The 13,232-nt window shown below is 40.1% G+C and overlaps 1 protein-coding gene across 1 annotated transcript in view; it reads left to right on the forward strand.

Moving 5' to 3' along the window:
* The first annotated feature begins 9,556 nt into the window (after positions 1-9,556).
* Positions 9,557-13,232, forward strand: part of wdr11 (WD repeat domain 11) — a 141,471-nt gene continuing 137,795 nt past the window's right edge. Inside the window, exon 1 of the mRNA XM_020481331.2 lies at positions 9,557-9,767. Coding sequence (XP_020336920.2) covers positions 9,682-9,767 — 86 coding nt within the window. The 5' untranslated portion in view covers positions 9,557-9,681. The remainder of the gene's footprint in view (positions 9,768-13,232) is intronic.

Genomic DNA, 13,232 nt, shown 5'->3' on the forward strand with positions numbered 1-13,232 from the left:
GAGCAATTTCCAAATGCCTGAAGGTACCACGTTCATCTGTACAAACAATAGTACGCAAGTATAAAACCCAGGGACCACGCAGCCATCATACCGCTCAGGAAGGAGACACTTTCTGTCTCCTAGAGATGAACGTACTTTGCGAACAGTGCAAATCAATCCCAAAACAACAGCAAAGGACCTTGTGAAGATGCTGGAGGAAACAGGTACAAAAGTATCTGTATCCACAGTAAAACGAGTCCTATATCGACATAACCATTCAAAGGCCGCCCAGCAAGGAAGAAGCCACTGCTCATTGGGACAAAGATCGTACTTTTTGGAGACATGTCCTCTGGTCTGATGAAACAAAAATAGAACTGTTTGGCCATAATGACCATCGTTATGCTTGGAGGAAAAAGGGGGGGGGCTTGCAAGCCGAAAAACACCATCCCAACCGTGAAGCACAGGGGTGGCAGCATCATGTTGTGGGGGTGCTTTGCTGCAGGAGGGACTGGTGCACTTCAGAAAATAGATGGCATCATGAGGAGGAAAAGTATGTGGATGTATTGAATCAACATCTCAAGACGTCAGTCAGGAAGTTAAAGCTTGGTCGCAAATGGGTCTTCCAAATGGACAATGAACCCAAGCATACATCCAAAGTTGTGGCATAATGGCTTAAGGACAACAAAGTCGAGGTATTGGAGTGGCCATCACAAAGCCCTGACCTCAATCCTATAGAGAATTTGTGGGCAGAACTGAAAAAGCGTGTGCGAGCAAGGAGGCCTACAAACCTGATTCAGTTACACCAGCTCTGTCAGGAGGAATGGGCCAAAATCCACCCAACTTATTGTGGGAAGCTTTTGGAAGGATACCCAAAATGTTTGACCCAAGTTAAACAATTTAAAGGCAATGCTACCAATACTAATTGAGTGTTTGTAAACTTCTGACGCAATGGAAATGTGATGAAAGACATAAAAGCTGAAATAAATCATTCTCTCTGACATTTCACGTTCTTAAAATAAAGTTGTGATCCTAACGGACCTAAGACAGGGAATTGCTACTGGGATTAAATGTCAGGAATTGTGAAAAACTGAGTTTAAATGTATTTGGCTAAGGTGTCTGTAAACTTCCGACTTCAACTGTACATATATGAGATGAGTAATGCAAAATATGCAAACATTATTAAAGTGGCCAGTGATTTCCAGTCTATGGATATAGGCATCAGACTCTCATTTGCTAGTGATGACTATTTAACAGTCTAGTGGCCTTGAAATAGATGCTGTTTTTCAGTCTCTCGATCCCTGCTTTGATGCACCTGTACTGACCTTGCCTACTGGATTTTAGCTGGGTGAACAGGCAGTGGCTTGGGTGGTTGCTGTCCTTGATGATATTTTTGGCCTTCCTGTGACATCGGGTGCTGTAGCTGTCCTGGAGGGCAGGTAGTTTGCCCCTGGTGAGTCATTGGGCAGACTGCACCACCTTCTGGTACCAGGCATTGATACATTCTGACAGGAAGGTCTCAATTGTGCATCTGTAAAAGATTGTGAAGTTTTTAGTTGCCAAGCCAAATTTCTTCAGCTTCCTGAGGTTGAAGAGGTTATGTTGCGCCTACTTTACCACACTGTCTGTGTGAATGGACCATTTCAGTTTGTCAGTGAAGTGTATGCCGAGGAACATGAAGTTTTCTACCGTCTCCACTGCCGTCCCGTCGATGTGGACAGGGGGGTGGTCCCTCTTCTGTTTCCCAAAGTCCACGATCAACTCTTTTGTTTTGTTGACGTTGGGTGAAGGTTATTTTCCTGGCACCACACTCCCAGGGCTCCCTGTAGGCTCTCTCATCATTGTTGGTAATCAAGCCTACTATTGTTGTGTCGTCTGCAACCTGATTATTGATGGGATGTGTGGCCACGCAGTCATCGGTGAACAGGGAGTGCAGCAGGGGGCTGAGCACGCATCCTTGTGGGGCCCCAATGCTGAGGATCAGTGAAGTGGAGGTGTTGTTTCCTACCTTCACCACCTGGGGGAGGCCCGTCAGGAAGTCCAGGACCCAGTTGCACAGGGCGGGGTTCAGCACCAGGGCCTCGAGCTTAATGATGAGCTTGGAGGGTACTATGGTGTTGAATGCTGAGCTATGGTCAATGAACAGCATTCTTTCATAGGTATTCCTCTTGTCCAGATGGAATATGGGCAGTGTCAGGTAAGGCAGAAGTCATATGATCCTTAACTAGTCTCTCAAAGCACTTCATGATGACAGAAGTGAGTGCTACGGGTAAATGTCATTTAGTTCAGTTACCTTTGCTTTCCTGGGTACAGGACCAATGGTGGACATCTTGAAGCATGTGGGGACCGCAGACTGGAACAGGGAGAAATTTAATATATCCATAAACACTACAGCCAGCTGGTGTGCGCATGCTCTTCGGAAGCAGCTGTGGATGCCGTCTGGGCTGGCAGCGTTGTGAAGGTTAACACGCTTAAATGTCTTTCTCATGTCGGCCACATAGAAGGAGAGCCTACAGTTCTTGTTAGCGGGCCACGTCGGTGGCACTGTGTTATCATTAAAGCAGGCAAAGAAGGTGTTTAGCTTGTCCGGAAGCAAGATGTCAGTGTCTGCAATGTGGCTGGTTTTCCCTTTGTTGTCCGTGAATGTCTGTAGACCCTGCCACATACGCCTCTTGTCTGAGCCGTTGAATTGTGACTCCACTTGGTCTCTATACTGTCGTTTTGCCTGTTTTATCGCCTTACGAAGGGAATAACTACACTGTTTGTATTCGGCCATATTCCCAGTCATCTTGCCATGGTTAAATACGATGGTTTGTGCTTTCAGTTATGTGCAAATACTGCCATCTACAGTATCTGCGGTTTCTGGTTTGGGTAGGTCTTAATAGTCAAAGTGGGTACAATCTCCAATACACTTCCTGATAAACTCCGTATCAGTGTATTTGACGATATTATTCTTGGAGGCTACTCAGAACATGTCCCAGTCCGCGTGATCAAAACAATCTTGAAGCGTGGATTCCGATTGGTCAGACCAGCATGGGTATTTCCCGTTTGAGTTTCTGCCTATAGGAAGGGAGGATCAAAATTAAATCCTGATCAGATTTGCAAAGGGGGGGGGGCTTGTAGGCATCCCGGAAGTTGGAGTAGCAGTGGTCAAGTGTTTTAGCAGTGCGAGTACTACAGTTGATAGAGACTCGGGAACATTTTTCTGAAATCTGCTTTGTTAAATTTCCCAGCTACAATAAATGCAGCCTCAGGATATTTGGTTTCCAGTTTGCATAAAGTCCAGTGATGTTCTTTTGATGGCCGTTGTGGTATCGGCTTGAGGGGGAATATACAGGGCTGTAACTATAACCGAATAGAATTATCTTGGGAGGTAATACAGTCTGCATTGGATTGTGAATCATTCTAGGTCGGGTGAACAAAAGTACTCGAGTTCCTGAATGTTATCACAATCGTACCATGAGTAGTTAATCATAAAACGTACACCCCTGTCCTTCTTTTTCCCATAGCGAAATGTATTCCTGTCTGCGCAATGAACTGAGAACCCAACTGGCTGTATGGCCTCAGACAGTATATCCCGAGAGAGCCATGTTTCCGTGAAACAGAGTATGTTACAATCGCCCTGAGCTCATCAACTTTATTATCCAGAGTCTGAACAGTAGCGAGTAATATACTCGGAAGCGGTGGGTGGTGTGCACTTCTCCTGAGTCGGAATAGAAGTCCACTCCGAGTACCTCTCCTCCGCCGACAATGTTTTGGGTCAGCCTCTGGAATCAATTAAATTGCCCTGGGATGTATGAACAAAGGATCCGATTAGGGAAAGTCGTATTCCTGGTCGTAATGCTGGTAATGCTGGTGAGTTACCGCTGCTCTGATATCCAAAAGTTATTCCGAGCTGTATGTAAAAACACCAAAAAATGTCTGGGCTAATAATGTAAGCACGGCAGCCCTATCTATAAGCGTCATTCTCAATGTGTGGTAACTGTACGTTCCATGTGTTGGACCTAATTCCTTTATTTTAACTGAGCTTTTGGGTTTGAGTTTTTTTGTTGTTTCTTTGTTATTCTTATTTGATCTTTGTTACTAAATCTCTTAATATGGGAGAAAATTGTGAAATTCCAATAAAAATACTTTTACACTGTGTTCTTGTGGACCTTCAATGCTGCAGAAATGTTTTGGTACCCTTCCCCAGATCTGTGCCTCAACATAATCCTGTCTCAGAGCTGTAAGGACAATTCCTTCTACCTCATGTCGTGGTTTTTGCTCTGACATGCACTGTCAACTGTGGAACATTATATAGACAGGTGTGTTTCTTTCCAAATCATGTCCAATCATTTGAATTTGCCACAAGTAGAAACATTTCAAGGATGATCAATGGAAACAGGATGCACCTGAGCTCAATTTCGAAGTCCCATAGCAAATGATCTGAATACTTACGTAAATACGTTTTTTCTTTTTTTTAATAACCAAACCACTATGCGTGGCAAGTAGCCTAGAGGTTAGAAAGGTCTGTTGCTGATTCAAATCCCAGACATCTGACTGTGTTGCTCCAACTGTTCAGTGTAGGTGTGTCTGTGTGTGTCTCGGAAGGTTTTGGATAAAGCAAAAAGACAAATTAATGTCCCACAATTTTTCTTCATGGAAAAGTTTTCAGTTGACAATTAATATTCTTCTAAAAAGAAGACCAACTGCATCTCCAAATTATTCTTCATAATAAAAAGAAGATCAGCATGCACTTTAAGAAGGTATACATATAGCCTGAATAAAACATCAACACATAAGAAGGTAGTACAAACCCTGAGGCTTTATGGAAGCGGTATTGCTTGTGATTCCCATCCTCTGCATCTCCTGTGAGCAAGCAGGATAATGGAGGAGATCGCTTCCACAAAGCTTGTCTATTTCAAACCGCCCATACGTCCACTCGAGGAATGGCTTCTGGAATGTGTTGCCACCTATCTTTCCACTCTAATAAAATGCAAAACATACAGAGGTATAATTAAGGGTCAATTTTTATATTAGGGACAAAAATTAACCACTAATTCATACAAATTATCATTTGATGAGTACATACACACTTAACCTTCCAAAGTGTTTTTTTCTTCCGTCAAGCGTTCTCACCAAGGCTTGCCGGGAGCATCCTGGGGCCAACACCTTCATGTCTTCAAAGGACTTGAAGAGGTCCACGGTGAAGATGGTGTGGTGCGTCACGGTGTCTGGCCTGTAGCCACTCTTTTGAAGTTCAACCAACCAGCCCCATTGTCCAATGTCTCAGACACCTGGAGAAGTTCAGAGCAGGAAGGGACAGGTTGTACTGCCCTGCGTCAATAGTAATTATTAGGAAGTAATTAATGACATTCTTTAAAAACATGTGAATATAAGTAAAGACCTTAAAAACCACATACGTACCATTTATTCCACTAGTCAATGTTAGTGGGGCAACCACACAGCTGTGGTACAGCCATAGGAAAAAGACAAACTAGAATCCAAAACATGACACCAAAAAAAATCACAGATAAATTGTTCTATATATTTGGACTATAAATTCTGATGCATTGAAAATTGTGCAGCATGTCTAAAAAGGTGGTATTGCAGGAGGTGCTATCAGATTTAATATGAAACACCTAAACAATAAACACACGTAATACAGGAATCTTCTCTGTCCTGCATGTGACATAGCCACCCATAGCACCAAGGTTTTACACAACAGGTAGTCTCTGTTTGACAGAGTTTGACATAAAACAGTCTCTGTTTTATCGCTCCTTGTCTCCAACCACCGTAATTCATCAGGATGATGAGGGGTCCCTTACCTTCCAGGAACAACCTCTGTCTTGCAGGCATTAACTTTTAGGTTGCATGTATTACAAATAGATTTAAAAAAATGTTATATTACTCACCAAATAAGAGGAACCACAGCTAATGTACATTAAAACCACATAGTTAGGCACATGTAATTTAATGGCATATACTGTATATCTGATATAATGACATACACTATTATCATAATTTTATGACAGAATATGTCATAGTGAATTCTCATCTCTTCACCCTTTAAGTTGTGTTGATGAAGAAATATAACACGATTTGTATGTAATAGTTTCCAGTACCAGTACCCATGCTCCTGCATCTATCCCCACAAGATACAGGTACAGTATGCTAGAATGCCAAACAAATGCCATGCCGACCTTAAAAATAATTATACAGACAAGCTATTATTTTCATGAATTCTGTCATGTTTTTGTATTTAAAAAAAATATTTCACGCGGTCAGATTGTCATGTAACCCAAAGGTGACTTGGGCAGGAAAAGAGAGAGTCAATGGTAGACAGCATGCTCTCTACTGAAGATACTGTTTTGGGCCAGTGTCAGTATTGCAACAGTGAGGATATGAGAGGCTTAGGTTACAGTCAATCAGTCTGAGGAGTTAGTTGTTTTATAGCACCACTTTGTATTTAATCCTACATTGAAATGAAAGCCAGTGACACAGCTAAACTTGATCAGTATATTGCAACTGCATTTAGTACTAGTTAGACATTTCCTAACAAGGTAGTCATGCTGTCTGACAAGTTGAAATACACTAGCCTTGATGATGCCCTTACTCTCTTGAGGTTGTTGTCTGTAGTGGGATTTCCTTATGGTCAAGCGTCCTGACTTCAAGCCTAACTCAGGTCAATACCCCCTCCTACCATTTGCTACTCTGATGAGCAGAAGAAGCATAGTGTATGAGTCTCAAAAGCATGTCGTGTTAAGGCGTGAGGCATTTGTGATAGAGAAGCACAGGTTGTGTTTTCTGAACCGAGGGAGTAGTGTAATGATCTTAGCTTTGATAAGTCTGTTAAGAAATCCATCAAGGGAGATCTCGCTCTTGGCATCTCCCTTGGGGTTCCTTTAGGTAAAGGTTTCCCAAACCTCAAAAAGGACCCCTCCAGACGTTTCATATTTTTGTTTTAACCCTTAACTGACACACATGCTTCAATTAGCCAACTAATCATCAAGCCTTTGACTAATTAAATCAGGTGTGGCAGTATAGGGTTAAAACAAAAATGTGAAACTTCTGTGGGGGGAATCCCTGTTTTAGGGGCAAGGCTAGTGGCAGGAGCAGGTTACTGTCACTTTGCAGTTCGCTCCTTCTGATCCTAAAGTATTTATTAAAATCAAACATAGAATGGGAATCTGTCTGTGATTAAAATTACAACATAACAAACATTGTGGTATGTACCCATAATTCAACTGCCCTAAAAATATACTGGGGAAATGGGAAGAAATATCACTTCCATCTACATTTTGAAGTTATAATGTAGATGGAAGTGCCTCCTCAAATGCCACCAGTGCCGCTGTTTGCTCAAGCTCATTTCTCTATTTGGTAGAACATAAACATTATTGTATGTTAATAACGTAGAAAAACAAGTACCAAAATGTGTGATCATATACTGTGAGACACAATCAAATAATATATAGTAGTTTCACACATGACAGAAGTAAATTGGTAAACATTGTGGATGGTTAATTTTCATTATCGTGGGAACTGCGTTATATTGTGGAAAATCAAAAGATAAAGCCTCCACAGTTAAACACTCAAATGTTTTTGTTATTTACCTGCTTGAATTCATTAACATCTCAGGTGCAAACAACGCTGGTATAATTATTTCTGAACTAGAATGGTATATTCACATTTACACAATTGGTATACAGACAGCAAAATTAGAATGACAGTTTACAGTTTAAAATGTGCAGATACCAGCATAGCTATGGAATCATATTTGTATGGGACACATACAGGCCATAAATAAACTAGCTATGCCATCAAAGATCTTATTAAAAGGCTAAATAGTTTAATCTGTTTATTATACAGGTATGATATGTATTATATGCAGAGTAGTTGTTTATTTTAAGTTGAGTGCAGTATTCAACACAACCACAGGTATAATAAGAACGAACACAACGGTCAGTTCCAGTACAAATGATAAAACACCAGTTCTGGTACTACGGAATCATGGGAGATTGAGTTTCACAGTCCGTCACTCACAGCCAGACATTTAAGTCATGAAATAAATAGATCAATTTCCATGTGCTTACACGATTGATATTATTGATGTTTTTTTAAAACATAATTAATAACAGCCAGCAGCTTGCTGAAAAGGCCCAATGTTCACTGGGGTTGCAACCGGCTCAAACCAAAAAGCTAACGTTAGCATTCAAGATACTTTTGGCCAGAGCAAATAAATATCACTTCCTGTCTACACGATGTAACTGATTGAAATAAAATAAGAGTTTAGAATTATGCAGGACGAAATAAAAGGGAGCACTTCTAGTCTCCATATCTACAGAGTTTACATACAGAGAAGCGTCACTGATCATTTGGCGGCTCTTATAAAATGTCCCTTCAACTTAAATCCAGTAGTTTGTTTTCATGTCGGACATACATATTGCACCTTACAAAATTATCTGTATATTGTGTCACATCTAAAGGGTGATCCATTCAAATCAGGAGCACTTCTAGTTTCCAAATCCACAGAGTTTACACCCAGAGGAGTGCCACTGTTCATTTGGCAGTTATATATAAGTTATATAGCAAATGTGCCCACTCTGGTCTTGGCATGTGCACTCTAGCCAAATAAAATAAAATAAAATCTTATTGGTCGCATGTATATATTTAGCAGATGCTATGTAGCAAAACAGCCTGCAGATACAGTGTGGGTAGGCTACGTCCAAGTCAAACATATTTGTATATATCTTATGTAAACTGCACTGCAATTCAGATTCATTGTAATCTTCCAAAGTGCTCCACTGTGGCACATGTATTTCTGTTAATTAAACCTGACTATCTAACATGCAAATAGCTGGATGTAAGTTGATTTGCACTCTTAAAGGGCCACAATAACAGCAATGACGACCTTGGGGGTGGTGGAATTGGAAACTACAGCTGCTCCTGTGTTAAAGGGGACCCCCCCCTTTTCTGCAACACAATGACCAGAAAATGTTGTATGGTGCAATATGTATGTCCGATATGAAATATGGTTGTAAAATTAGAAGCGAAACTGATGTGGATTTGGAAACTGTGGATTTGGAAAGTTAAAATGCTCCTGAGTAGAATGGACTGTCCTTTTACAGCGACACAACGTACAGATAATTTTGTAAGATGCAATATGTATGTCCAGTATGAAAAAACTATTGGGTTTAAGTTGATGGGCCACTCTGTAAGGGCTGGCAAATGAGCAGTGACACTGAAGGGGGTGTAAAAACTGTGGATTTGCTCCTGAGTAGAATTGACCCCCTTTTTCTGCACAACGTACAGATAGTATTGTATGGTGCAATAAGTGATAGGTGTACATACACAAAAAACATTGTTGACCATTTAGGCTTGAAAGAAAAGAAGAGAAAGACAAAAATACAACAATACATAATATCTTATAGAAATACGTTAAATTATATTTTTTATGCATAACTAGTATAAAATCTTTGGATACTTGTGCACATTTTCTGTTATTTTCGCTCTCATTTTTTATTTACAAATTACACAGGACAGGACTTTTGCCCGGAAGTGCTTCGTTATTGTTGCCGACTTCACAGTTGTATTATAACGCGTCCTGGGGTTGGCACTTCCTGCTTACCCCCCCCCCCCTCCCTGTCAACAAACCAAAATACATGTTCTATGCGAGATTTTGTCCATTTATTTAGATGTAGCTAGTTAATACAATTCATAGTAACAATGATTCCTTACTCTGTCAATATTAAACTCGCGGCGCGGACATTGACTGGAACGCTTAATTTGCAGAACAAAACTGCTGTTGACTGGTGAGTTCTGGAGCCCCGTGCATTGGCCTAGCTAGCTAAAATGTTTAGATATTTACGTTAACTCACTCAGCTGAGATGGTTTATTCTACAGAAAATGAAGATGAGCAGATATGTATTAGATTACAATACTATATTGTTTAGTCTTTGGATAAAATGAAGAATTTGAATGCTTCGCTTCACAGTTGGCAGGTGGTGTTCTGCTACAAGTTTCAGCAAGCTGGCTTAGCTAACGTGAAATAGCTTCGTCCCGCAATTAGTTTAGACATTTAATTTAGTTAGCGTTTGGATTAACCATGTTGACTTTACTAAAGTTTTTTACTAAAGTTAAAATTGTTCATATAAATTTTAGCTAACATAAATGGCTAAGCACATTAAATGTTAATATACATGACCAGTTGTGAGACGAAGCTAACGTTAGCTTCCTCGCTAATTAGCGAATTGTCTAACGTAACGTTAACGTTAGCTAGTTATTGATTTGACATTGTAGTTGTGTTTTTGTGCTAAAGCTGACAACCAATTACGATGCCACTGTTTAGTATCATTGGTTGAGTGTAAATGTATGTGACTGATGAATGCCATATTGCTAGTAGTTAGCTGTAGTTTTAAAAAAGCAAATAAAGTGTGCTTGTAAGATTAGTTCATGTGCTAGACCCCCACATTTGGGTCTTAGTGATTTTCTTGAATGTCTTTGTCCCTAGAGGTGGAAAATGGGTGATAGTGCAGCAATAGCAGTATTCTCTTATCAATCGCTTTCATTCCTCAATCCCATATCAAATTGTATTTGTCACATGTTTCGTGAACAACAGGTGTAGAGTAGGATAAGAGTGAAATGCTTATTATGGGACCTTCCCAACAATGCAGAGGAAATAATAGAAAAATAATAAAACAAGTATAAATATACAATAAGAATTGTTGGCTTTGTTATACACAATGTACCACTTCCGAGTTCATGTTTAGCGTTACGTGGTAATTTAGGTAGATGTATACAGGTAGGGATAAAATGTCTAGGCAACAGGATAGATGAACTGTAGCAACGGTGTATGTGATGAGTCAAAAAAGTTAGTCTGGGTACCTATTGATTAATTATTTAACATCTTATGGCTTTGGGGTAGAACCTTTTTTATTTATTTATTTTCAGACTTGGTACATCAGTACCGCTTGCCATGCGATTTCAACAGTCTATGACTTGGGTGGCAGGAGTCTTTTTGCAGTTTTTAGGGCCTTCCTCTGACACTGCCTTTTATAGAGGTCCCGGATTGGGCCGTACTCACTACTAGAGGTCGACCAATTAATTAGGGCTGATTTCAGGTTTTCCTAACAATCGGTAATCTGAATTTTTGGACACCGATTATGGCCGATTACATTGCACTCAACGAGGAGACTGCGTGGCAGGCTGACTATCTGTTATGCGAGTGCAGCAAGGAGCCAAGGTAAGGTGCTAGCTAGCATTAAACGTATAATATAAAAACAATCAATCTTAACATAATCACTAGTTAACTACACATGGTTGATATTACTAGTTTATCTAGCTTGTTGCATACAATCGATGCGGTGCCTGTTAATTTATCATTGAATCACAGCCTACTTTGCCAAACGGGTGATTTAACAAGCGCATTTGCGAAAAAAGCAGTCGTTGCACCAATGTGCAAACCATAAACATCAACGTCTTTCATAAAATCAATACACAATATATTTTTAAACCTGCATATTTAGTTAATATTGCCTGCTAACATGAATTTCTTTTAACTAGGGAAATTGTCACTTCTCTTGCGTTCTGTGCAACAGAGTCAGGGTATATGCAGCAGTTTGGGCCGCCTGGCTCGTTGCGAACTGTGTGACGACCATTTCTTCTTCCTAACAAAGACAGCCAACTTCGCCAAACGGGGGGATGACTTAACAAAAGCACATTTGCGAAAAAAGCACAATCGTTGCACGAATGTACCTAACCATAAACATCAATGCCTTTATTAAAATCAGTACACGGAAGTATATTTTTTTAAACCTGCATATTTAGTTAAAAGAAATTCATGTTAGCAGGCAATATTAACTAGAGCAATTGTGTTACTTCTCTTGCGTTCATTGCAGGTATATGAAATACAAATGGTACAGAGAGAAATAGTCCTATTATAACTACAACCTAAAAGGTCTTACCTGGGAATATTGAAGACTCATGTTAAAAGGAACCACCAGCTTTCATATGTTCTCATGTTCTGAGCAAGGAACTTAAACGTTAGCTTTCTTACATGGCACATATTGCACTTTTACTTTCTTCTCCAACACTGTTTTTGCATTATTTAAACCAAATTCAACATGTTTCATTATTTGAGGCTAAATTGATTTTATTGAAGTATTATGTTACGTTAAAATGTGTTCATTCAGTATTGTTGAAATTGTCTTTATTACAAATACATTAAAAAAATTGTCCGATTAATCGGCATTGGCATTTTTTTGTCCTCCAATAATCTGTATCGACGTTGAAAAATCATAATCGGTCGACCTCTAGTACGTATAGTTACTGTTATTTCTTACATTAGTACCCCAGGTCATCTTAGGTTTCATTACATACAGTCGAGAAGAACTACTGAATATAAGATCAGCGTCAACTCATCAGTACGACCAAGAATATGTTTTTCGCGACGCGGATCCTGTGTTCTGCCTTACAAACAGGACAACGGAGTGGATCCCATGCAGCGACCCAAAAAAACGACTCCGAAAAAGAGGGAAACGAGGCGGTCTTCTTGTCAGACTCCGGAGACGGGCACACCGTGCACCACTCCCTAGCATTCTTCTTGCCAATGTCCAGTCTCTTGACAACAAGGTTGATGAAATCCGAGCAAGGGCAGCATTCCAGAGGGACATCAGAGACTGCAACGTTCCTTGCTTCACGGAAACATGGCTCACTGGAGAGACGCTATCCGAGGCGGTGCAGCCAACGGGTTTCTCCACGCATCGCGCCGACAGAAACTGTTATTCACATGTCTGCAGGAACTTGTTCTGTTTATCTCTCAGTTGTTAAATCTTATGTTCATACAAATATTTACACAGTAAATTTGCTGAAAATAAACACATTTGACAGTAAGAGTGTTTATTTTTTTGCTGATTTTCTGTATGTTCATGAGCTGGATTGCATGTCTTTAAAAAATAAATAATAATATTGGTTTGTACTTGTTATGTTTAGCTAGCTGACTCACTGCAAATTTTTTTTGCATTCTTTTAGTAGATGCCCAATCTGCCTTTTTTTCTTCATTTCTTTGACGCAACCTTGTGTACTAAGCTGGTAGTGCGTATATCCTGGTATAAGATGACGATATGAAAATCTGGATATCGCCTCACCCTAGAACATGCCTCTGCTGTAATGACCCACTTTTCAAGCAGCTGTGTGCTGCCCTGTTGATAGGCTAAAATGTAACTGTTATTTTTGAATGATACGGTATGCCCTGCTGCTATGCTAGATAGCTTAGTTAT

Source organism: Oncorhynchus kisutch, linkage group LG4 (genome assembly GCF_002021735.2).
Source record: "Oncorhynchus kisutch isolate 150728-3 linkage group LG4, Okis_V2, whole genome shotgun sequence".
NCBI classification, from domain to species: Eukaryota; Metazoa; Chordata; class Actinopteri; order Salmoniformes; family Salmonidae; genus Oncorhynchus; species Oncorhynchus kisutch.